At 34.7% G+C, this 27954-nt stretch overlaps 1 protein-coding gene and 2 long non-coding RNA genes across 4 annotated transcripts; 1 reads left to right on the forward strand and 2 right to left on the reverse strand.

Moving 5' to 3' along the window:
- Positions 1–147: 147 nt before the first annotated feature.
- On the reverse strand, positions 148–14603 carry LOC128213387 (DNA excision repair protein ERCC-6-like). 2 transcript variants are annotated; one of them, XM_052919046.1, is made up of 24 exons: positions 14505–14603; positions 13507–13691; positions 12533–12632; positions 12135–12249; positions 11850–11940; positions 11410–11531; positions 10937–11138; positions 10551–10725; positions 10022–10150; positions 8939–9091; positions 8508–8643; positions 7507–7677; positions 6865–7041; positions 6416–6532; positions 6042–6137; positions 5262–5477; positions 4900–5010; positions 4397–4611; positions 3965–4162; positions 3117–3697; positions 2126–2263; positions 1547–1733; positions 1110–1185; positions 148–891 (listed from the first exon to the last, which is right to left on the reverse strand). In XM_052919046.1, exons 2-24 carry the CDS (start codon positions 13685–13687, stop codon positions 475–477), a joined length of 4104 nt encoding a protein of 1367 aa, XP_052775006.1. In that variant the 5' UTR covers positions 13688–13691; positions 14505–14603; the 3' UTR covers positions 148–474. The 2 variants fall into 2 exon arrangements, with proteins under 2 accessions (XP_052775006.1, XP_052774999.1); XM_052919039.1 differs by having other exon boundaries at positions 10551–10728.
- A 4178-nt stretch (positions 14604–18781) lies between these two features.
- LOC128225150 (uncharacterized) lies at positions 18782–21032 on the reverse strand. Its single transcript, XR_008259614.1, has 3 exons — positions 20954–21032; positions 20238–20308; positions 18782–19579 (listed from the first exon to the last, which is right to left on the reverse strand). It is a non-coding gene; the product is annotated as an uncharacterized LOC128225150 (long non-coding RNA).
- A 4100-nt stretch (positions 21033–25132) lies between these two features.
- Positions 25133–27948, forward strand: LOC128225040 (uncharacterized). Its single transcript, XR_008259595.1, has 3 exons — positions 25133–25257; positions 25879–25949; positions 26619–27948. It is a non-coding gene; the product is annotated as an uncharacterized LOC128225040 (long non-coding RNA).
- Positions 27949–27954: the final 6 nt, after the last annotated feature.

The following is a 27954-nucleotide window of genomic DNA, read 5'->3' on the forward strand; positions in this document are numbered from 1 at the left end:
GAATAAGTGACCAGTAATTTCCAGTTCTGCAACAGAGCAAGTACAAATACCAACATGAGATGCTGACATCATGACCTTGTCCAACTCCATAAATGGACATTAATTGAAATCATCTTTTTGCAATGTAGGAATGAAAGAAGACCAAAATGGTATTTTCCTTCTTTATTAGAAGTCTGCTACTATGTTCACTGGCAATACCTGTTGTCTGTATAGCAATAATATGAAACAAAACAAAAAAGAAAGTTTGAATAAGATAACCTGAGGACAATATCAAAAATGAATGTTAAAGAAATAAAAAAGTTAAAGAAATAAAAATGATAAAGAAATAAAACATTCAAGAAAACAGTTTGCTTAATACAGTAATACAAAGACATTGTATTTAAGAATTGCAATGAGATACCTGAATAATTTCCCCTGATATGCAATAAGGTTTTAAATGGGAAAAAGAGCAACCTAAAACCAAATAACTTCCATTCACCTAAAATCCTGCCTCAGTTTCCACACACCAACACTCTTGTCAAAATCACAGATACTGTGCAACAGAGCTCGGAACTTGGCTGAATTCTCTGGAGGTAATTTTGGTCCAAACTCATCCAGAAGTTCTTTTGTAAATGCCTGACCAAACTTTGAGCACTCAAACATTATAAACTCTCTCATTCTTTTAACAAGTTCTAGAGAGGAGGGATCTGACACATAAGCACTGGCATCGTCATCGTCATCTCCTTCCCCTGCAGGCGTAAACACCTCATTCCTGACTCGCATCTTGTTGAGGAGATCGGTTGAGGAGACCCCGCCCTCCTGACTGGTGCCAGCCTCCACACTGGTCTGTACACTGCCTGCCAGAGAACCGTCAAAGTGCTGGCTCACAGATGAATCCCCACCTTTCTCCTCCTGAAAAATAGGAAATAAGTTTTGTGATTTATGTATGATCATATTTGTGATACATTACCATCACATACTTGACATTTATCTGACATGAAAGGTAACACACTCTACATTAGAATACATACAGTAAAAATAGACTTTTGTTTTGTTTTATAATAAATATTAACAAAAAACATTTTAATAAAACTTGCAACATAAGCACAATGAATTCTATTGTTTTATACCTTAATAGCTGGAGATGCAGGTTTCTCCACATTCGTCCTTGCCAGCACAGAACTTTTCTTCTGACCAAATCTTGGCCTGAAACAACAGTTGTCAAACATGTTACCAATACACGGAACGTACAAAGTAAGGATATCAAGTAAAGTTATCAGTGAAATCACAGACTTGTTATGACAATAATTGTTTGTTTTCATAATTAACTGACAGATACCATTAACAAGAACAAGATAATAAAAAAGAATCTTTAATCAAGCAAACCTTTTAACTGAATGTTTGAAAGGCTTATTATATGTTTCTGTAACATTATTTATCTATCATATAGAATCGATGTAAGTATGTGACAAACAAAACCAACCAACTTTTCAAACATTTATCTATTAGTAAATTAAAGAATTATTTCATTTTAAATCCCTATCCAACAAACAGGCATCATGGCCACCTCTTAGCTCCCCCATGTTGGCCAGTCCATGTGGGTACACCAGTGGTTGCTGGGAGACACTGTGACCTTGACCTCTTAAGGGCATTACTTGCTTCCCGCGCCACCTTCTCTGCCTCTGCTTCCACAATGACATAATCTGCCTTCCCCGGCTCCATAACCTTGTCATGGTGCAAGGCTCCTTGAATATCTGCAAAACAATAAACAGAGCTTACAAAACAAGCCGCTATTATCATAATTAGATAATTACATTAGTGAAAAGAATAGACTTGTGATGAATGAGTTCATCGTTACATCAAACTTATTTCATAAATAGGAAGTTTCACTAATTGTTCATACGTTTTAGCACCATCAACCAAAAGTTTATTGAACTATAACCTTTCTCTTAAAATATGGTCAATATGCAAAACATCAAAAAATCCGGTTACTAGGTAAACATGATTCTAAACTCCATGATGTGACACTTGTAATTCACATAGCTGTAAAGATAACCCTTAAAACTCATAAATCTTCCGCTTCACCTAAATGTCCCCACTCCAATCTACATGTAAGTATATCCCACAATGTAATACAGGTGCTGACCAGTTTTCTTGAAAAGTTTTTTCAGCACATAGTTGTCCATCTCCTCCCCATCCCTGTCCGCCTCCTCCTGCTCTGTGTCAGTGGGGGGCTTGTAGGCCCTGACCTTGTGAAGGTGTGGAATTCGCTCCCCCTCAAACCCTGAAATACACAAGAAATACAATATTGTATTTCAGGTACAAGTATAAAAATCATTGTTCCTTTTACACAAGATCTCTGATCTTAGAAAACATATTTTCTTTCCTGAAGATATCTCCCTCATTTATTGAGATACTAGTATGAGCAATTTTTTCTATAATATCAGTGAACTTCAGCTCCTTTTTGGTTTGAAGCAGACAAAATTAAGTGAAATTATATAAAAAATCTTTGTTTAATGATTCTAAAAAAGGTGATTAAATGGAAGCAAGAACTAAGTTGGACGGTATTTCTAGTGGTCATCGGACAATTTTTGGAAATGATTTCTTAAATTTGTTTTCCATATAATGTTTGAATAATTAAAAAAAAAATACCATGAATTTAAAGCTTTCCATTGCCATTAAAATATTGTTCAGTAGAATATAGGGCTCCATTAAACATATATGACTGCTTTTAACCATGTTCTAATTTGACATTCCGTGATGTTCCGTGGCGTCGCTTGTTTGTTACATACATGCAACAATGGTAGAAAATTGGTCAATAGTGGTACTTTTTCTGACTAAACGGTACTTCAAAAATACCTTATTGATTTTCAACAGGCACTTTTAGTTCTTTAAAAACAAGGTAAAATAGTGACTTTCTAAGAAACAGCTTGTAGCTGTGACAAGAAACTATCAAAGTTTAAATTAAAAATAGTCAAATGACATTAGCAGATTCTCTCCAAATATATTCAGGAAAAAAAGTGAGTACTTGATTAACTTAGTACTTGATTCACTATTCATGTTTGCCTCTATAACACTTACATTAAACATAGAAAGCCTTTAAATCTTTCTCCATATCTACATGAGATATTACTTACTAGCATCTTTCTTCTTATGTTTCTTTTTCTTCTTGTGTTTTTCTCCACCTTCCTCACTATGTCTTCTTTGAGATGATGTCCCATGTTTTGAGGTATCACAGACAGAACTTTCTGCCTTCGCACATTCACTACCAGATACTTCAGGTCTTTGTAATTGTGTCTGTTTGTCTGGTAAAGCACCTGTATTCAAATGTTCAGAACTGGGTTTCTTCTTAATTTTAAACAGTTTAAGCTTCTCTCTTTTACTTAATCCTGAAGTTGATGTACATGTCACATTGTCTCTATCAACTTTAGAACCGTCTGAACCTTTGTTCACATTAGCACCACATGATTTATTATTTCCAGCTGCCTTTTTATCTTTGCCCTTACTATCCGAGCCTGACTCAGAGCTTCCCTGCTTTTCATCTGGCTTTAACATCCTGGCAACTTTCTCTTGTTCCATTTTCTTGCTCAGTTTTTTCGCCATGTCCCTCATTCTCTCTATCTCCTCCTTGTTAAAGTTCAAGTCTGCCTCAGTTTCTCTCTCAACATCATTAGAGTCCTCCTGTTGTTGTTGTTCAATGAGCTTTTGTTCCTTTATCCTGAAAACCCAAACAAACACTGTGGAAATACTGCTTAACTACTGTGGGCTACATACAGGATTATAAACTGACTTACTGGTAGGGTATCCAACACTATCTTCAATCTTTGGAAAAAAATCAGGGGCGTTAAGTTTTGTTACATTATGTTAAATTTATATACTTGCATACTTGCATTAAAATTTTTTGGTATTTTGGTTCTTTTTTAAGCTAATGATATACATTAAATTTGTAGTTATATAAAATATAGTTTCACAAAGATGAACATACCTGTCAAAAGCATTTTTCTTCCGTAGTTTGACTGTGACGTCAGACCCTGTGCCGGCAAAAATGGCCGAGGTCTCTGTCTCCCCCTTGTCGTCACTGGCTGCAAGGCTGAACAACTCATACAGGTCATTATGCTTGAACAGGCGCCGCTGCTTAGGGTCCTTCAGCACGCGATTAGTCAGGAACTGTTTGAAGATTTGTCTGGAATTAAACAAATCATCAACTTTTATGAAAGTCAACTGAATGGCTGTCATACTGGGGTGAAATGTATAATACAAAATTAGAATAATGACAGCGACTTGTCTCTTTCATCTTTTAAAGATAAATTTACATAAAACAAAATAAAAACAATAGTTGTCTGGATTTGCATTAAATTCAAAAATAGGATAACAAATGTGAAACAATTGGAGCCTTCGTGTACATGGTTTGCCCTACCTATGGTATATTTTCTCCTCAATGGTCCCTGTAGTAAGGAGACGGTAGATGGTCACCTGTCGTTTCTGGCCAATCCTCCATGCTCGTTCACGTGCCTGCATGTCTGTACTTGGGTTCCAGTCAGGGTCATATATGATGATACGGTTCGCCCCTACAAGGTTAATACCCAGGCCTCCTACTCGTGTTGTCAGCAGGAATAGATAGATTCTTTCATCCTGGTGGGAAACAGGTTTTAATATATTTCAACAAGATATCAATAAGTTGATATTGTGCATTCCTACAATGGTAAGACTAATGTTTCCGGGAACTTATTATGGTATGTCCGGTATCAAATCTCTTAAATCATTTCTTAAATAAATGTGAAACTACAACAGAACGGAGAAAACAAACTTTAGTTTGAATTTATATTCAGTCCAATTAAGTTATGAAATCCAAATATTACATATTTTATGACTGTAACTTGTATAATTGAGTTTCAGTATATAAAGCCGTATATAACTCACAGAGTTGTATCTCTGTACGAGAGGTTGCCTGGATGAGATGCCGGTTCCCCCGTCCATACGGACATATGAGTAGCCCTTCTCCTGCACATATTTCTCCATAATGTCCAGCATCTGGGTGGAGGAAAATAACATAAGGTACATGTACAGTAAAGAACAGTTGTATATTCATATTTTTTCCTAATTTATAAAGAACCTTATCATATGACACTTTATGTATGACATGTTTTATATACATAATACACAAAGATTCCTATAAATCCATCTATTAAATTTGCAATTGAGGTCAACCACTATTTATGTTGTCTAGAATGCTTCAAAGACAGAGACGGGAGTACTTTCAAATTTAATTTACTAAACAATACCTGTTTGCTTTGACTGAAGAAGAGGGCCCTATGACCTTGTTTCTTCCACAGTTTAAGGAGAGCATCCACTACAATCATTTTCCCTGCCCTCTTCCAGTACCCGTAATCCATTGTGGAGTCCCCGACTGGGTTGTCTTCCCCGAATATTCGTGGTCCCCCAGTGGCCAGGTCAGGGTGGTTACAGATTTTACGCAGTTGGATCAGGCCAGAGAACACCTACATTCAAAATCAATCACTAAGTCATTGAATTGAAATACCATTAACCAAATTACCTGTACAGAAATTGGAAACTGTTGCTGGTCCAAAACGTTTTATTAATCTAATATCAAATTCTTTCATTTAACTTATATAATGAATGAAGTCCTAATTTAGTGTTTAGCATTAAGTTAAAAACTTTGACATGCCAAAAAGTGTCGAATTCTGTTTTTTTGTTTTTGCCATTGGTTTCATGGTTTCTTCGGATAGATTTTACCCACTAAGGTAGTAAAACATTGGTTGTCCAGTTAGTGCACTCGCTTCTCCCCAAGGCGACACGGATTCTATTCCCAGCCTGGCCATATGTGAGTTTGGTTAGTGGTCACCAAGCCAGACAAGTGGGTTTCCTTCAGGTAATCTGGTTTCCCCCACAACACAAGACCACACTCTCGCGCAACATCATGCCAACGAGAGTGACTTAGTATAAGTTCTTCCAACTTCCTTCACAGTCGTAAAATATTACTTTTTTAAACTTTGGTACTAAGACTTGAAATATGAACGTTTATAACAATCCCAGAAGCATACCAGCAGCCTTCCCCTGAGAATTTCTCCACACTCGCGAGAGGCTAGGTACTCCTCATATACATCTCTCTGATCCTTGGACAGCCGGCAAAACAACACCTGTACATACATGAACATGTCAGTTCAGTGGAGATTAATCCATCTTTAACTTAAGAAAATTTTGTCTTTAAAATCAAAGACCTCACAAGAACATTGTCATTTAGGCCAGAGATAGTGAGACAAAAAGTAACTTTCGAAAAGGACTCACTGACAGACTTTTTGTCTACAATTTTTTTTGGAACTTTTGTTCAAATTATTTTTCATCACTCTTTAAGTAATTAATCTTCATCTTTTACTATGAATGTCTCAAACTGAACGTTTTGACAAAAGACTTGTACCTGTTCATTTTTCCCCGGCAGGTTGATTGCCATTTTCACATCAGCCTTCATTCTCCGTAGAAGATATGGGTTTATGGTGTCGCGCAAAACACATGCACACTTATATGCAGCTTGAACCTGGAGTGTAACATTCCAGCATAGAATACTACTTTCCTATTGCCAAATCTACAACTACACACATATGTAATAAATAATAGTATGGATATATTTAATAATTCATTGTGAATCTTGGCTTTCAACAGAGTGGATAACAAATGTTTACTGATTTGTTATACATTGATTATACAATGTATGAAAAAGTAAAGCTTTCATAAATGTAAATTAGCATGCTAAAGGTTGACATAAAACAGAAAAAAATGTTTAAAAGCAGAACATCTAATGTTACAGAATGATTCTCTAGCACAAAGTCTCTTACATCCTATACATGAACATCTGCCAAGGATAAGTACCTGAACATCAGTAGCGTTTGAGTATCCCCCCTGTACAATCGGGACAGCAAAGTGCTGCATGAAGTCTGGGAGGGTCCCAAGCTTGCCTGGGAACACAAAGTCCATCAGGGACCATAACTCCTTCAGGTTGTTCTGGATGGGCGAACCTGACAGTATAATCCGATGTGGGGTCCGGAACTAACAAAAGAAAAAAACAAACAGAACTAGTTTTACAATTTTGCATGAAACTGAAAGTTGAAAAAAGCTTATTACCTCAACCTTTTAAGAATGTCATTTCCCAGTGTTTAGCATTTGATGTTTTTCACATTTAATGCCAACAAAATGGGAAAAAAATAATTTCAATTTTCATTTTCTACAATTTGTACTTCAAATTTTGCCTTAGAAATGCACAAGCTTTAAAGAAATAGATAAAATAAACTAGTATAAATAATGTATTTTAAAAATACACTAACTCTTCCATATAAAACAGTTTGGGGTCCAAATTTCCTTTTTCATAAAAAAGCAACGACAAAACAAAACCAAAATTCATATTTTAGTTTTGCATTGGGAATTGGGACGAGCTAAGACACCAAATTAACTAGTACTTTTATATTAAATTTCTGACAACTCTATGGCAAATCATTTTCCCTTCAGACAGCTCACCTGTTTACAGACGAGTGTTGCCTTCACATCAGGATTTCGTATCTTGTGCCCCTCATCCAGCACCACATAGTGCCAGTTGTACGCCAACAGCGCCTCCTGCTGTATGACCAGGGTGCTGTAAGAGGTCACCAGGATACCGTTACACCGAACTATCCTCTGGATTAGCTCAGTCTGTGATGATTTAAACAGAGTTGGAGCATTCCATTTGCATATACATGAACCAGTATACATAAATAACAAGTTTTAATTTGGCATTAAGACTATCATAAGTTGACTTATGATTGTCAAGCCTTTTCAGACCAGGTTTTGTAAAGCTGACTCTTGCAGCTGTAGCCCTGCAAGGAGATTTTTACGAAGAGATAATGGTATTAAAAATAAAGGATTGTGAATATCTCAGAGCTACAGATAAGGGTTGTAATGGCATGAATACACTTTAAAAATCGCTCATTATGACATAAAAACAAACAGCTGTTCGTACCGGAACGATTAAAAATAATAAGGCGTTACGTATTTTTTACCATTCTAGCTAGTGTTTATACTATTAAATGTTAAATGGGTTTGTCAAAATCGATTCACTATCCTTAGAGGCTTACAGAAGGCTAAGCCAAGAAAGTAGTACAGTTGTCTACATTAATCAGGACTTGTAATATGCTGAGCAACCTTTCAATTTTGTGTAAGTTCTTATATAATTATGTTCTATAAAAGTTCATTAAATAAAGTAAGTAATTCAATTTTGAAATTTAATGTACCAGTACACTTTAGAAATCACCACTACACTTTAATGAATGACCCAAGGGTGTACCATACACTTTACTAGATTGCATAAGGGTGTAAAATACACTTTAAGTAAAAAAGTTATCTGTAGCTCTGATATATCTTGAGAATATGAAAATGAAGAAAAAAGAATTTTCAGAAAATTTTAAATACAGATTTCTTTAACTATTCTGACAGTTTGTATATATATGAACGTTATTTTAGTGTAATCCTGAAGTCAAACCCACCTCTTTCCCAACGAATGTGCCTGAGCCGTGAAGAATGGCGACTCTAAAAGGCGGCCACCAGGTATGAAATTCACGGACCCACTGGTGCATCACTGTGGCCGGGCACACGACAACAGTGGGACCCAGACCGGCATAGCTGTGGAGTATACACATTTATATATTATTATAATAACTTCATGTTTTAATTTACAAAATAACCAAAAATAATTACAAAAATATATACATGTACATATAAAGCCACCCAAAAATACATTTTCAGCATAAATGCTACAAACTCATATCATGTGTTCTTTTAAATAATAAAATTAGGGAAGTATTATTTTTCAACACAACTTATCTCATCACAAATTTTGTCTGCATAGTACAAAACATAAAAAACCATGTGTAAAATAAAAATATATTAAGTTGATGTTCCAAATCAGCACACGAACCTGAAGTTCCTGTCTCGCAGTTTAGATTGTCGAAGGGCGGCGAGGAATGCAATTGCCTGGATGGTTTTCCCAAGCCCCATTTCATCCCCCACAATGCCCCCAGCCTGCTGGCAGTGTAGCTCCCATAGCCACTTTACACATGTCTTCTGGTATCTGTATTCCCATAACCCAATTGTATAAGTGAGAAAAGTGTGCAACTGATTTCAATTATGATTTTCCGTCATATATCTTGCAATTTCAGTGCTGTTATTTTCAATGTAGCAAACTATCAACTTTGATATATTTTGGTTTCCATTTTGCTTAATAAAAGTAACGAGTTGTTTATTATGCCTGACTGAATTTCTTTGAATGACGTCACCAAACATGATGTCACAGTCAATCTAATGTTTTTTATCTGATTTTCTAATTAATGCCACTTAAATACACATTTTTTTAAATTACCAAATGCCTGGTTAATTTGGGTGTAAGATCAAAACTAATTTCACAGAGTGATTATACAAAGAAATATTTCACTTGTGACGTAATTAAACTAGTTATTAAATACTAAGTATTGCATTTTCTGGTCCTTTGGAGCAATAAATTTAGATCTCGCACCGAAATTAAACAAATATCCTCTATATTCGTATATACTAGTATTAATACAAAATTTAACAGATAAAGCCTGTCTGCCTATACATACTTATTTTGCGATTACAGTTAAAGATGCAAAAATAAATAATGCCTAAATTAGTTCACAGTCTCTCCCTTACAGCTATCCCATAATCAAGGCAATGCTTTTTGTGAATAGCTTAATAAAATAGCCAAACATAATTCATGATTTTAAACAATAGAACTTCAATTAGTGCATGCACACTAAAATTGCACTGTCATAATACTTAACATATATTTTAGTCAAACAGGTTGAAGCCTTACTTCAAATATGTCCTGATTTTTCATACCAAATGTTTTTTGTATTGTTTACCATTACTATTCAATACAACACTGAAGCCAGACTTGGAAATCCTGCTCAACGTTTTCCGGAGAATTGCAGTCCATGTATGACAAACTATTACATTAAAATAAGCTCAAAATTTAGAGACTTACTTGTACAGCTTGCTCCATATGCGACCTGGGACCTTCAATCCTCCATCAAACTCTTCATCATCCTCCGATTCACTGAGACGACCCTCTGCTCGCAGCCGCTGCTTGCTCAACTCACTGTCATTAAACTGCCTGAAATGGGTAAAGTATTGTTACAAGGTAGAATTCAGTAATAAGCAGAAAATTTGGGCTACTAGCTGTAAGCTGTCTTAAATGTCTTGATTCATAGTAAAATAATGACTGTAAGAATTGAAGAGCAAGAGTTTATTGCGAACAGCTCTTCAGATTAACAAAGCTTTATTTTATTCAAGTGTTTATTTTTTACATCCAGGCTTTGGCACTTCCAACACCGGATAGCCAAATTTGAGCTTTGATCGTTATTATTTGTACTGGTCAAGGTCTAAATATTGCAATATTGAATGTTTTTGAATGAGACCAAATAGTCTTTAACATGGCTAACAATGAGGATGGTGAGGCTATGAGAATATTAAAGAAAAAATTATTAGCCCAACTCGCCAAGATTGGCACTTACTCCATCCTGTCAAGGTAGTATTCCTCCAGCCCATCATCCCGGTACCTCCTGATAGCCTTGGTCCGGGGTGTATGATCCTCATCATCTGAGCCCTCGCTGTCACTACGATATATCGGCCGATTGAATTTCTTTGACCAGTTCTTTGAATTTTTTTTCTTATGTTTGCTTTTTGGCTCTTCTTAAAATTAAAGGAAAACTTTGAGCAATATAACTAATTTTAATATAAAAATGAATTTACAATTTTTTATTTCAGCAATAACATTCAGCAACTTCTCTCTTGTATGGGAGAATATAAGTTTAAGTATTTTGAAACAAAAATTGACATAACATACAGGAAATGTTCAAGAGATATACATCAAGTTACATGTACATATAATTTTTAGTACCTGTGTTTTTGGTTTTCACATCTGGAATTTCGCCTTCACTCTCCTCACTTTCGACCTCCTGTTTGTTGCTAGGCAACCATTCCTCCCCATCACTATGTATCTCCTCTTCATACGAGCTAACTTCTTCTTTGACCACTGACTTATTTCCGTAAAGAGTTACATATTTTTCTGGACCCTGGCCAGCATTATTTTCCTTCAATCCCTAAAAAGACAAGAGAAATGATTCAACAACAATTAATATTTGTTATATTTTTTAAACAAACTAATACAATGCATTTGCTGATCTTATATTAAAAGTTACATATATTTAAACAAACAACATATTTTACCGCTGAATTAAACAACATGGATAATAATACTTAATGATTGAACTATTCCAATGTGTTTTGTATGACATTGGCTACTAGTAGTTTCAACAACTACCAAAACATGTAATTAGGAATGACATTATCTATGCACCAACTACAGCATACCTGTGATTCCTTGGAAGGGTGAGTCTGCTGGGGAACCACAGTGCCAAACGGTGTCATCTCTCCAGTCTTGATCATCCTGTCCTGGGCTTCATTTCCAGATGTGGCTAGCATTGTCTTTAAACCTGGGGGTTAGGTACAAACAACAGCTATTTAAAAAGGGTTTTCACCTTTATTGTCTATTAAGCGATTCACTTAATGAGAACAGAAATGCACAACTACACCTTATAATTCATTATTATGTAAACTCATGTTTATCAATATGAAAGTTTTATTTATAACAACAACAGGGGGAGTTTAAGAGAAATGAAAAGTTTCATCTAATTCCTTCCAACACTTACCAAGTCCTTCAAAATATTCTGGCATTTCTAGCTGATCAAGTTTTTTCAATGATGAATTAAATTCTTACAGATTTGTGTTTTTTATCAAATCAAATCAAATACCTCTCTCATTTTCATCAAAGAGAGGGAGTTTGCCATCTAGCTTCGATTGGATCACTTTTTTCTTCTCTTCCAATGCCTTCATTTCTGTAGTCTGAAATACAACCATAATAAATCCTATATTGTGTTTCAGCTATTCAAGAGATAACTGGCCCAACAACAGAGCAAGCAGATGCCAACTGCACTGTTCTATCTCAATTGATCAGTAGGACTTATGATTAGTTAAAGTGATTTTGCAGTTTGTCAACAACAAAGACTAATTGAATTCAAAAATTCTGGAATGGTTACCTTTGTTTCCTTCTGTTTCTGTGCGGACATGAAGCGTCTGTTTGCCCCTCCAGTTGACATGTTCCTCAGCCCAGACAGCTGGGTGGCCAGAGAAGCAAGTTCATGCTTCAGGGACCTAGGCAAAACAGAACATGAAGCCAATTAAATTTCGCACAGACCATGTTTGTTTGACAACATGACAAAATATATACACAGTAAAGAACAAAAAACATTAATATAGCATAGAAGTTGGTAATCAAGAAAATTATTTTTATAGCAATGATACAAAAAGTACATCAATGCATTATTAAACATTTTTACACATAATAAGACCTAGCTTGTTACAAAAGCATTTGGCTATAGGTAACACTCTAACAATAAACTCTACATCATGACAAATCAAGTGGGGTCTTGCTTACCTGATGTCATCATTTACTTTCTTCAAATCCTTTTTCAGTGACTCCTTTTTCTTCTTTTCTTCTTCTTTAGAGATAGCTTCATCAACTTGTTGCATCACACCTATTCAAAACAACAGTAATTCAATGTATTCACATGACTTAAATTAAAATGTAAATACATGCATATTCCATTTTCCATTCTTTGATGCTATAAACCATTGCTATGAACTAAGTGTAGCAAGGTGCATATTTCAGTATTTTATTAGTTTGTGTGTTTGGTATGGTTCTATATCGTATATCGTTTTGTATTGTTTGTGTATCGTCGTGTTTAGTGTTGTGCTACGTAGTTATTGTCCTCTGTGCGTTACTGTCCGTCTATGTCCGTCAATGTCCGTCTATGTCCGAGTGCGTCAGAGCGTGAATACTGGTTATGCGAGTTTGTCTAAATTTATAGAGTGATTGATTGGTTCATAATGCCTTTTCCCCTTTTTCCCGCTTCATTGCACACGCCCTTATTTATATATACACATATATCATTCCGTTCTGAATCATCATCGACGCAAGTCAAGATTTCAATTGTAACAGTTGTTACTATTTATTTAATATTCGCTCTTATCATTGAGCTGAAATATTCTTACTTATTTAATATTCGCTCTTATCTTTGAGCTCAAATATTCATTCATATTTAATTATTATTTAGACGTGCCTGGTAAGTTTATTGCTCATAGTTCTTAGAATGTTTTATGTATTTAACCGCGAAGTCTCCCTTGATGTATTTACCGATCACTGTCCATTGTCTTTGTATTTGGTGTTATTAATAATATGATTATGTTAGCATATACTTTTATATGTTTTATTATATGTTTTAGGTTTCGTTCGACTACGTATAAATAAATAATATTCGAACTCTGAAGTTGAGTGGTTTTGTCTTGGGACACCCACACTACATAAGTCAAGCAGATTTTAATTTCAAGACATTAAGCTTTAAAGCATACCTTGCTCCAAGTCCTCCTGGTTAAAGACACCAATATTGAGTGCCTGCAATTCATCCAGGTCTTCGGACAGTTGAGCTGCTGGTATGAGTTGCATGTCCACATGGAAGTTACTGGATGGCCCTGGAATTTCATCCAGCTGTACTGCTCCATGTGGGTTTCCTGACGTACTTGCACTATCCATATTGCTGTAAACGGAAAGTTATTCTGATTGTTAGCTGGCCCTATAAATACTCAACCATAGTATAACACATATTTTGTGAGTGCTATGTTTGTATTGTATAGATTCATACTAAGACCTATGTGGTAAAACAACAGTGATGATCAATATAAGAAAAATGATTAAAATTCTAGTCATACCAAAACTGATTCAGCAATACGCTGAAAGAATAAAGAGTGTGTTGTCTCCTAGTGCCCTATAAGAACAAAAACTAAAATAAAAAAATATAATTATATGTTTATGAATTAGAGATATGAAAATCTGAACAAGAAAATTTGTTAGTCCTTAAATTCTGTGTATTTATGAATTTCATTTACCACTCTCACTCTCAGTCTCTGTGTTACAGAAAAAGAAAATACAGCATTTGCATAAAATCAGACTTAAAAATGATTTAACATGATGGGACTTAGCATCAGTAAACCTACCGGTGCGTGGCTACATGTTGTTTTAATAATTTTAACTATTCCCAAGATTGAACGAAACACTTCAAAATTAAAATAAAATGCCTAATTTTCTTATGAAATTGTTGTATAAATAAATTCAGCAATCCAAATCAATTTGATGATAAAAATAAGAAATAAATTATTTGTTTTCCATGGCTTAAGCAAGAAATAATCAGTTATTTAGATCTAGAAAGTCCGAATACTTCATGTCCGCTCACTAGTAAGCAACACATCATTGAGAAGTTTGACGTAGGAACATCGCTGAATTTAGTTATATTTGGATGGATAATTACTGAAGAGGATTTTATTATTGAATAATTGTGAATTGGAGAAATTACCAATTAGAAAATGGTATATTTTCTTAATTTGGTGACTTGTCTGTCTGTTTCATAACTTTTAGGCAGCGACATAAGCGATACTGAATATTTAGATATAACGGCACCGCTTCCTAGTAAATAGCCCCCCCCCCCCAATGTGTACACACCGGTCTCAAAAATAGACTTGACTCAGTAAGACCGGTGTGTACACAACGAATAGCCCCCAAGTCAAATAGCCCCCACTCACTTTTAAAAATTGGGCAAATAGCCCCCCAAAAACGGCCCCACTTTTTCCAACCTTTATTTTTATTGAATTAAGTGCAAATAACGTTATTTTTATATTAATAAATCTGGGGGTTTTTTGGTGTTTAATAGATCTGTTTTTTGGTGTTTTTCTTTATTTTAATATTGATTACGCAGCAAAATTAAATAATAACAAGAATATATGATATAACTTTTTTAATTTTAAAGTACATATTAATCACAACACAACACATAATAATAATAAAATATATAATTTATGAATAATATATTGTTTCATCAAATATACATTTTAAATGTTTCTAAGTTATTTTTTGGTGTTTTTCTTTATTTTAATATTGATTATGCAGCAAAATCAAATAATATCAATAATATAACCTTTTTTAAATTTTGAAATACTTTACATATTATTCACAACACAACACATAATAATAAAGTTTTTCAGTTTTCAGTTTCGTTCGGTTTGGGGATGGTGTGCACATATATAGACGCAATCTTTTTGGTAGACCGGTGTCGGTTAGATCTCCAGATCGGTACAGGTCCCATGCAGCAAACACACGTCCCTGCATGCCTTTTGATTGCGCTGCATGCGTTGTTCCGATACCAGGCGGATTTGGTTGTCAATGGAATCGGCTTCAAGGCTGAGCAACCGTTCGAGGTTGTAGAATGGCGGCGCAATCCCGGCACGGCTGTTGAGGCGGCGATGCCATCCTGAAAATTATGAAATGATAGTTTTAACGGAAATGTTGATTTTGTATATATATAGCTTATTTTCCAATCCAATTTCATAATGTTCATATCATGTAAAGTTCGATTTTAAAAACATACCCTCTACATCATTATTCGTGCGAACAGACTGGCCGTAATTGCACCAATCAGCGATTGGTCAAATCGTGGATTCTATCCATCGCTGCTCTCTCACATTCATAAACTCATTTCTACAATGCAAGCTGATGCTTACAATCAATCATGTTATACTAAATCTAAATTGTAATTAAATATATCAAACAGAACAGAACAGAACAGATAATTTATTAAGACTTGTACAAAGTACATCATCTTCTTAACCATATACATATAATAATTGAACACATGGTGAGAACACAGGTAATACAATAATGAGTAAATTAGAATACAGATGTATGGACATATTCAAATTAGGCGAGGATGAACAAAAATATAACAAAAAATGAATCATGGTTATAATTCAATATTAAGAGTTGTTCGTCTTATACATAACGCTTCTTTGACAAATAAAGATAGTTTTATAAGTTCTTGTCTATTTGTTGAATTTAACAGTTCAATAAATTTTAGTACAGACGGACGTATATAATAATTACGTTTGATGTATTTCTTTCTAATAAGATTAAAACATGGACAAATAAAAATAAAATGGAACTCGTCTTCTATATCTCTTCTATTACAACATAAACAATATCTTTCATCACGTTGAATTCGATTACGGTTATATCTACCCGTTTGAATTCTTAAAGGGTGAACAGAAAGTCAAAGAGAAGGTGTGCGAACAAAATTATTTGAAGTCATTTATTAAGTTAAGTGTGAGCGGACTTTAATCTTGTGCAAACTCAATTATTTGAAGCCAGTTATTAAGCTAAGTGTGGTGAACCCACAGGTGAGAATTTATATGCCCTATTTTCTCTAATTAATAAGTCTTTAATATGTGCAAGTTATTGTTTATATGTTAAAGCATTTTAATTATCAACAGATGTAATTGTTTGATTAGCAATTATGTAAATGCAATAGATCTGAAAAATATTACATCTTACCTTCAAATATATATATACAAAAATCATGAAAATATTACAACTTACTTTCAAATATACATTCTAATATCTTAAAAATAAAACAAATCACATTAAAATATTTTAAAAAGATTACAAGTTGCCTTCAAATTTAATTTCAAATAAAAAAATAGTGGGGACTATTTGAACAAAATGGGGGCGTTTTGACCATTTTTTTCGCAGTGGGGGCTATTTGACCAAAATGGGCAATCGTAACAACTCGGCCATCTCCGGCAAGCTTCGAGATAGACCTTGTAAATAGTAGTAAGGATATACGAAAGTGCGATGCGGCTGCCGGCGATTAACACCGTTTTCAATCCGCGTAAAGAAGGCCCATTGTAACAACAAGGAAATGGATTGTGTTAAATTAAATGTGCTTGTTTAAGAGAAAATATTTATTATAACCTCAAAAAATGTTCGTTTTATGAATATTTAGATGTTTTCTTATAGTTGAAGCACTCTATTTCCTCTAGAAAAATCGTGAGTACACAGAAAATGTACTTGACAGTCATTGAAATGATCATACGGTTCATGGCATGCATGAATCATTACATCGGATTAAATGCATGCATGGACTAAATGTCAACATTTTCTCAACAGTTATAGGAATACCCTATGAAATGTAAGTTTTAAGTCATACTTTGCCGTGTTATTTTTCACACCATGCCTTGCCATTAAAACAACATTACTATTCTGTAAAATCATTGATTGCATTGTGCAGACTTTTGTGGATTGTGGTAGGATGGGTGTGAGCTTGGCACCCAGTGAGCTTTACCAGCTGAAATCTATGCATGCCTTTACTTCAGCATTATTGGGTTTGGGCTGCAGATTTTTTTTTTGTGTAAACAGTTCTGTGGGGTTGAGGTGGGGCGGTGACTTATCCACACAGTAAGCTCAATTGTTAGAGTACCAATACAACGTTCATGTGGATATGCACCAGACAACTGTAACCACGGCCTCCCCAGGTCTGGGGAACAGTGGGGACTTTGACTTTCAGTACAGCCAACCCCGGCTAAAATCCCCACCCTGCGCGGACGCTCCAATGGCAAAATCCCTGCCAAATGCCCCCACACCCCAGGGACTCTAGGTAAGGTCCATTCCCCTCTATATTTTAAGCGAAGATAAAACCACCGCATTCAACCAGCATTGCAGGGCCACCTGATAGGTAAAAACACGGCCCATTTCCCCTGGTTAACCCCAGTATTCCCCGGACCTGGGGTGGGGGGTTACAATTGACTGGTGCACTAAGTTGACAGATCTTGTCTTGAAATTGTATTTGTTCAAGGCAGATCATCCTTCACTTTACCTCCTAGGCTGTGGATAAAACCCACTCATTAGAAGTTTCCTTACACATTATACTTGTCTAAATCTATAATTATTAGTCTCAATATCTTTTAGTAAATTGTCATTTTTTATTACAAACAACAACACCAAAAGAGTAACTGATAAGATACTCAACTGATTTATTTTTTTGTAAATAAAAGCCTGAAACAAATATTTAGCCAGGTTACTAAGCTTTTCAGCAATGTATAGCAGACTTTTTTCAATAATACTTAATCTATTTTGAATAATTAGCCTTTAGATCACTCTTCACCAAATGACTCTTTTATGTCCAACTCCATAAAATGCAAACAAGAATAATTACAGTTTGGATCAACATGTCTCTTAATTTTATTCTTAATATTAGTCAAGTAATAACAGAGCCATGTGTATGCAATCCAATGTAAAACTAATGATAAATTAGGTTTTGCTCCCATTTTTACTTTCATTTCTGTGCCAAGCCCTTTTAAGTGCATTGAGTCTTTTGGGATACTTCACAATATTTCTGGCGCTTAATCTCCATATATGGCTTTAAGTTGCCATACAAATTTAAGTCTTCATTACAAAATATACTGTATGTCTCCACTTTAACCATAAACACACAATGAGAGGACTATTTAAAGCATTACCATGTGTCAGAATTATAGATCTTTCTTTACATTTTATTTGTCTAATTGTATTACCGGTCTCTTTAGCAATATCCTTGTGCCTCTTTGAGTACTTGGCTTGACAGTTTGGTTTTTAATACATTGTTTTGAATGTTTTATTTCTACACAACAATGATGATGATGACACTATGCTATGCCAAAACCTCAACACATTTTCTTCAAACAAAATAGGACAGTCATTCAGAATAACTTTTATTACATCATTTGAGAAAATAAACTCATACAATCAACAAAATAAACATGCATCTGTAAAATCACAAGTAATGTTATGTGTTCGTTAAATTCAACTTAATAAAGGAAATAAATATTGGTTGCAGTAAGCAATGCGCATCACTTCTAATAAACATTCCAACAGACTGAAAAATAAATCAACACAAATGGAAAAACTGTTTGCAAGTCAGCTAGTATCTTATTTTATGCCTTATCAGATTGCTATGCAAGCTGGAAGCTTACAAAATCACTCTTAAGTCTGTTGCCTAAGAAGAAACAAGTATGGACATCCTTTTCCTGAGGTCAAGAGAAAGTATCTTGGAGGTCTTGAACTCACAACCTTGAATTTGGGGCTTATCCTCTAGACCACTTTCACCTTTTCACATTTTAAAGAGCCCAGTTTACAATATGGCATTTGCAAGGATGTGCCCATATTAACAGATTTTCTGAAGTCTTAAAAATTGAACTGAACAAAATAGTTCTCCTTTCTTTGGTCTGCCGATGCCATCTGTTTCTGTTTTTGTAGTTATCTTCCCTCCATAATATAGGAAAACCACTTAAAGCGTATATAAATCCTTTACCATTTTACCCTTTTAAAATATAAGTTCGGATTTATTTAATAATCACGGACCAACAGATGACTTTTATCTTTAACTTCACATCAGTATGTAAGTCATCAAATATTTGAGATGACAAGATGTTCCACTGAACGCTTTGTTTCCATCTTGCACTCATTTTTCCAAGGAAGGCGTTGCAGTTGTGTTAAGATGATTGCCATGCATTGCAGGTCAATCCTCATACAATGGCATTTTTGATTACATTCGGATTCCAGTGCCTGAAATAGAAAATACAACAATAATAGGAATTATATTTTCAGATCAATTATTTTAAAAGCCTGTACAACAACAGAAAAGTATTCACAAAACATTAAGTGCAACACCAATTTAAAGCTGCATCCTCACAGTTTTACTGTTCTGACACCTTTTTTATTTTTGTCTTTAAACAATCCAATTGGCAATTATTGTGCAAATGTATGGAAACCAGTGATATTAGACTGCTGACATAATATCAGATCACAGTCTTTCATATACAAGTTTGAAAATTTGGTAAAAATTCCTCCAACTAGTCATATAAGGTCACACATAATAGAACAGATTTCATTTGTTTGGAAAATATTTTTTTGCTATTGCTTTAAGCCATATAATTAATTATATGTGTAAATTTAATTTAATTACTCCTTTGGGCTTATGAAGAATGACCAAGAAGAACTGTCAATCTGTGAGAGAGCAGCTTTTAGCTCTGGACTACTGGTTAATTAAAAAATATGAAATGATATTGTTATCATGTTTAAATTCATCTACAATGTTGATATTTTAATACTGTCAATCCTTGTTGGTTAATTGTACAAACATGCACATACTTTTGGGCTTAAACCAATAGGATACTTGACTGTTAAATTATTGTCCGAATTTCGAAAATAGCACAACCATTACCTCATCTGCCTTTTTTCATTAGAACAAGCCGGGAATCAGAGTCAGCTGCACCCCTGGTACCATACTCTTCTCTGAAAATGACAATAAGATTAAAATTTAAATGTCTGCATTTCATTGGCACAGTAAAAATGTCAGCATTTTTCAATGTTTCTGCATCACCACCACTGGTGGATATCATAGAATTTAGTCTTGAAAGAAATGTGTGCTTGTTTATGCGTTCAAACTCATTTTGTTAAACCAATAGAATGAAGATCTAATTTATTTAGAGAACTATATTAGTGAACAGGGCCGAGGTATTCAATTGTGCCATTACATTAAGTTGTTCGCTACCAACACTCACGGACATATAAACCATACATCCTTGGTTTAAAGAATGTAAATTTTAATTATAAAAAATTAAAGTTAATGATATGAAATGTATGAGATAAATACACTGAGAAAGAAAGTCTAACCTATTATCGATCTAAGTAAAGTCAGATTCAGACTTATTTGTTATTAAAAAAAAATAATAATAGAGTATTTGTTTTCTTAATTTTTGCCACTGATCACTGGAGCTTCAAAATTGTTATTTACTAAATTAGAATCTGTCAAATGAAAGAAGACTTTACCCCACCCACTAAGAATTAATGACATTTCCAATTAGTTTCTCATTAGGGCTCTTTTAAAACTATTTTTATATTTTATTAAAATACAATAAGTATAAAAATAACACTTACACACAAATAAGTGGTAAAAGTTCGCTCGTCATTCTGTCTTTGGACTAACATATCTCTCGGTTGTTTAAACATCTTCTTGGTCGGCCATGATGGACTATTTTCTTACGACCCGTATTATATCCGAGGCCATATCTTGATACTAGCCGAGGAGTTCCGATTGCAAAATGGGGGTTATTTAACGTTGGGGCTATTTGACCAGGTTCCAAGGCACCTTTAAGGTTGGGAATAAAGATCGGACCGGACCAATTCCGGACCAACAGAAATTTCCGTACCGGTCCGTTAATCGTTCGGAAGTCTTCAGAATTTCGATTGGATACAAATGACTGGCCGGACCGTACAAAACCATACAACAAACAACAATTAACAGCTTATTACATATGAATAATAAATATATAAAACATAAGTTACATATAATAATTGATGGCTTTGGATAGACACCGTGTGAACAATATACTCAATAAAAAGAAACGCAAAATACTCAGTTAAAACAGTAATAATCGTTTGAATTTGTCTCTTTTGTACATAATTCAATATTTGTCATCATTATCTGAAACCGATGTTCGATCATTTGTAATTAGTAAACATGACACGGACGACATTTAATGGATGCACGACGTAAACACGTATATTGTTTACCAATAGACTTGTATTGAAATTATAAATGCACTTAATAATTAAAAAATACATATTTTCATATTTTCATACACCTTCCAGATCGGCCAGTCTGTTATACCTGACTTCTGATACAATACAGATCGCGTAGTAATTTCAATTTAGCAGTTAAACTTTATGACTTAATTTACTCTTGGGAATATTTATCATTTAAACATAGTTATACAAAATACATGTTAGAACACTACTATATATTAATACTAGTATTATTTAAGTTGTTTTTGGTGAAAATGGCCGAGGAGTTCCGAATGACATTTCCCGCTCACTGATCTGTATTCGGACCACCACGGCCATTCTCCATCGAAAACAACATCGAATGTATATGGCGGGTTTACAACTACGCTGCAAGTATATCGCGTAGTAATTTCAATTTACCAATTAAACTTAATGACTTTACTCTTATGTATCTTGACTATTTATGCAATAATCACAGGCAATTAATCTAAACTAAGTATTTAAAAACACACACATTTAAACACTACAATTAATTATAGCTAGTAAATTTACAATTTTACGAACTACTTCTACTGATGTACATCCGAGGTTGTTTTCGATGGAAAATGGCCGAGGTGTTCCAAATAATTGATCTGCTCAAAAAGAATTGACGTGATGCACTCATAAATCTCAACAAAACGATTTTGTATGCAAAGCACTGCAACGAAGACGCCTCGAATGTTTGTGAAACATGGCTTAAAGAAAGCAGATGCAGTTCAACATCATACCAAGATTAAGATACCTGGATACAAGCATTCTTCATTTATTGGATAAATTCGGACTTTCAGCTCAAGGTCACCACGACCTTGACCCTTGACCAACTAACGTCAAAATGGCTATGGTGCTGGTCCACCTCTATCAAGTTCGAGGTCTCTTCAGCTTACGTATTTTCAGCTTACGATCACAACGACAATCACCTTTGACCTACTGACCTCTAAAGCAATAGGGTAAATCTGCTGGTTATGACCAACCTGCCTACGAAGTTTGAGGTCCTTGAACCACAGTGTTCTTCATGTATTGATTGGAAACCGATTTTCAGCTGATATAATATCAAGGTCACTACAACATTGACCTTTGACCAACTGACCTCAAAATCAAAAGGCTTTATCTGATGGTCATGACCAACCTGCCTATAAAGCTTGAGAACCCTTGGCCTAAGCGTTCTTCAGATATTGATCGGAAACCTTGGTGACAGACGGATAGACGGACAGACGTACAGGTAAATATATGCCACCCTTACGGGCATAAAAATCCCAGGTGCCGGAAAACTAACAATTATGAACTTAAGATTGTTAAGAGTGACACAAGCTGTGGTTGAATAAAGGAAATTCTATACTTTTCCAGTTTATAAATTATCATAATTTAACAAAACTGAGCTGGTATTCATTAAACAGCTTTAGTCATTTCTTGACTCAAGTCAATTTCCTAAAATGTTCATTGTCAAATTGAGGAAAAACTATAAGTTTTTTAACATAAAATTATGTGTATTACATAAAATTAATGAAAATAAAGTATTTTTAGATATATATAAGTTATTATACCATATGACCAATGGAATACCTAACCTCAGAAAATGACTTAAGTTAGGAAATGACTTAATATAATTTATGAATACCAGCCCAGGAGTTTATATGAGAAAAGAAATTGAAAGTAATTTAAACAAGCTAGATGGTATTTATTAGATCTGATATGCGCATGCGCGAGGAATGGTGGCAAAAAATTTGAAGAGAGTGAAAATTTGGATATTTATAAGTGTAAATGCGTGATTTTATGTTTGTTTTGGATTAAAATGAATGGAAATGTAGTGGTGTAAACGATGTTTAAATGCCAAACCGAAAAGCAAAGAGGAACAGGGCGAAATCATCGCCAAATGAAAATCACCTCCGGACGCCTAGTAAGAGGCGGGAAAAGGATAATAGTAGCGGTCAGTGTTTTGACTTTGGTACAATGAACAATCAAATGTATGGAAGCAACCCCCAGTTCTCACCGGGTCCTTTTACCCAAGCAATGAACATGAATAGTGGACAATACACATGTTGGGCCCCAGGGGCTCAAGGGGGCACGCCTATGACCCCAATAACACCTGTTCAGACTTCTCCAGGTGCACAGGTAAACAACGACATGTTTACACGGATTATGAATCGGTTTGATAGTATGGATAAGAAACTGGTGCAGCTTGACGTTATTCAATCATCGATTAACAATCTTACGGTAAAAGTTCAGTCAATGGAGGCACGGATCAGCGAAATAGAGTCAAAGGTCAAAGACATAGAACAGAGTCGCCAGTTTGATAGTTCCTCAATCGAGAAGATTGATCGACAACAAAAAGAACTTGATTCTCTCATACAGAAAATGAAGTCGGTCGAGAGCCAGCAGACTAAGGAAAAACAAGAATTCAAGGATGAAATCCAAGATCTACGTTGCCGCAGTATGAGGGACAATTTAATGTTTTATAACATTCCGGAGGACGCTGAGGAAAATTGCGAACGTAAAGTTCTGTCATTTATTGACGAAAAACTCAAGATCCCTAACGCTGCGGAAATTGGGCTGCACCGTGCACACAGGGTGGGTGCTCGCAAGGACGGCAAGGTTCGCCCACTAGTCGCAAAATTCGTGCTGTATCCCGATCGCGAGCGTGTTCGGCAGGCCGCCAAGCAATTAAAGGGAACGAACTTTGGGATCTCCGAACAGTATCCCCGGGAGGTAATGGAGAAACGCCGGAAGCTCATCCCGATCATGATTGATGCCCGGAAACAAGGTAAAGATGCGTTCATTCGAGTGGACAAGCTCTTCATAGACAAACAACTATATAAGGAGAGTGACTAGGGAGACAGTGAGAGTGTTCTCAAATTCTTGTCATGGAACATTGAAGGTCTTAGTGCTGAAAAACGATCATCACCAGAGTTTGTTGATTTTATTTCTAAGTATGATGTTATATGCTTAAGCGAAACATGGACAAATTCTAGATCAAATATTGAATTAAAAAATTATAGTAAACCAATTCATTCATTTAGGAGATTTCAAAACCGCAGGGCAAAACGTCCGAGTGGTGGTATCATCATTTATATCAAAAATAATATAAGAAAGGGGGTATCTGTTGTTAGAAATACTATTGATTGCATAGTATGGCTAAAGTTCGATAAGTTGTTTTTTAATCTCGAGTCAAATATTTACATTTGTGCTACTTATATAAGCCCGGAAGCAAGCCCGGCACATGCCATTTATGATATTGATTTATTTATGCAGTTAGAGCAGGATATTACATATTTCAGTCAATTTGGTAAACTTTTTATTACAGGTGATACAAATAGTAGAGTAGGTCATAAAAGGGATTACATTGAGTTTGATCGTAGCCTTGACAGCGATGACGTAGATGAGATAGATTTTCCCACGCCTCGGCAATCACGTGATTTTACCTCCAATCGTTTTGGGGATTGTATGCTTGATTTGTGTAAGGCTACAAATATACGTATTGTGACAATCGGAACTCCTCGGCTAGTATCAAGATATGGCCTCGGATATAATACGGGTCGTAAGAAAATAGTCCATCATGGCCGACCAAGAAGATGTTCAAACAACCAAGAGATATGTTAGTCCAAAGACAGAATGAGGAGCGAACTTTTACCACTTATTTGTGTGTAAGTGTTATTTTTATACTTATTGTATTTTAATAAAATATAAAAATAGTTTTAAAAGAGCCCTAATGAGAAACTAATTGGAAATGTCATTAATTCTTAGTGGGTGGGGTAAAGTCTTCTTTCATTTGACAGATTCAATTTAGTAAATAACAATTTTGAAGCTCCAGTGATCAGTGGCAAAAATTAAGAAAACAAATACTCTATTATTTATTTTTTTGATAACAAATAAGTCTGAATCTAACTTTACTTAGATCGATAATAGGTTAGCTTTATACATTTCATATCATTAACTTTAATTTTTTATAATTAATATTTACATTCTTTTAACCAAGGATGTATGGTTTATATGTCGGTGAGTGTTGGTAGCGAACAACTTAATGTAATGGCACAATTGAATACCTCGGCCCTGTTCACTGATATAGTTCTCTAAATAAATTAGATCTTCATTCTATTGGTTTAACAAAATGAGTTTGAACGCATAAACCAGCACACATTTCTTTCAAGACTAAATTCTTTGATATCCACCAGTGGTGGTGATGCAGAAACATTGAAAAATGCTGACATTTTTACTGTGCCAATGAAATGCAGACATTTAAATTTTAATCTTATTGTCATTTTCAGAGAAGAGTATGGTACCAGGGGTGCAGCTGACTCTGATTCCCGGCTTGTTCTATTGAAAAAAGGCAGATGAGGTAATGGTTGTGCTATTTTCGAAATTCGGACAATAATTTAACAGTCAAGTATCCTATTGGTTTAAGCCCAAAAGTACCTGCATGTTTGTACAATTAACCAACAAGGATTGACAGTATTAAAATATCAACATTGTAGATGAATTTAAACATGATAACAATTTCATTTCATATTTTTTAATTAACCAGTAGTCCAGAGCTAAAAGCTGCTCTCTCACAGATTGACAGTTCTTCTTGGTCATTCTTCAAAAGCCCAAAGGAGTAATTCAATTAAATTTACACATATAATTAATTAATTAAATGGCTTAAAGCAATAGCAAAAAAATATTTTCCAAACAATTGAAATCTGTTCTATTATGTGTGACCTTATATGACTTGTTGGAGGAATTTTTACCAAACTTTCAAACTTGTATATGAAAGATTGTGATCTGATATTATGTCAGCAGTCTAATATCACTGGTTTCCATACATTTGCACAATAATTGCCAATTGGCTCGTTTAAAGACAAAAATAAAAAAGGTGTCAGAACAGTAAAACTGTGAGGATGCAGCTTTAAATTGGTGTTGCACTTAATGTTTTGTGAATACTTTTCTGTTGTTGTACAGGCTTTTAAAATAATTGATCTGAAAATATAATTCCTATTATTGTTGTATTTTCTGTTTTCTATTTCAGGCACTGGAATCCGAATGTAATCAAAAATGCCATTGTATGAGGATTGACCTGCAATGCATGGCAATCATCTTAACACAACTGCAACGCCTTCCTTGGAAAAATGAGTGCAAGATGGAAACAAAGCGTTCAGTGGAACATCTTGTCATCTCAAATATTTGATGACTTACATACTGATGTGAAGTTGAAGATAAAAGTCATCTGTTGGTCCGTGATAATTAAATAAATCCGAACATATATTTTAAAAGGGTAAAATGGTAAAGAATTTATATACACTTTAAGTGGTTTTCCTATATTATGGAGGGAAGATAACTACAAAAACAGAAACAGATGGCATCAGCAGACCAAATAAAGGAGAACTATTTTGTTCAGTTCAATTTTTAAGACTTCAGAAAATCTGTTAATAGGGCACATCTTTGCAAGTGCCATATTGTAAACTGGGCTCTTTAAAATGTGAAAAGGTGAAAGTGGTCTAGAGGATAAGCCCCAAATTCAAGGTTGTGAGTTCAAGACCTCCAAGATACTTTCTCTTGACCTCAGGAAAAGGATGTCCATACTTGTTTCTTCTTAGGCAACAGACTTAAGAGTGATTTTGTAAGCTTCCAGCTTGCATAGCAATCTGATAAGGCATAAAATAAGATACTAGCTGACTTGCAAACAGTTTTTCCATTTGTGTTGATTTATTTTTCAGTCTGTTTGAATGTTTATTAGAAGTGATGCGCATTGCTTACTGCAACCAATATTTATTTTCTTTATTAAGTTGAATTTAACGAACACATAACATGACCTTTGATTTTACAGATGCATGTTTATTTCGTTGATTGTATGAGTTTATTTTCTCAACTGATGTAATAAAAGTTATTCTGAATGACTGTCCTTTTTTGTTTGAAGAAAATGTGTTGAGGTTTTGGCATAGCATAGTGTCATCATCATCATCATCATTGTTGTGTACAAATAAAACATTCAAAACAATGTATTAAAAACCAAACTGTCAAGCCAAGTACTCAAAGAGGCACAAGGGTATTGCTAAAGAGACCGGTAATACAATTAGAAAAATAAAATGTAAAGAAAGATCTATAATTCTGACACATGGTAATGCTTTAAATAGTCCTCTCATTGTGTGTTTATGGTTAAAGTGGAGACATACAGTATATTTTGTAATGAAGACTTAAATTTGTATGGCAACTTAAAGCCATATATGGGGATTAAGCGCCAGAAATATTGTGAAGTCTCCCAAAAGACTCAATGCACTTAAAAGGGCTTGGCACAGAAATGAAAGTAAAAATGGGAGCAAAACCTAATTTATCATTAGTTTTACATTGGATTGCATACACATGGC

The sequence above is a fragment of the Mya arenaria genome, chromosome 2 (assembly GCF_026914265.1).
Source record: "Mya arenaria isolate MELC-2E11 chromosome 2, ASM2691426v1".
Lineage (NCBI taxonomy): Eukaryota > Metazoa > Mollusca > Bivalvia > Myida > Myidae > Mya > Mya arenaria.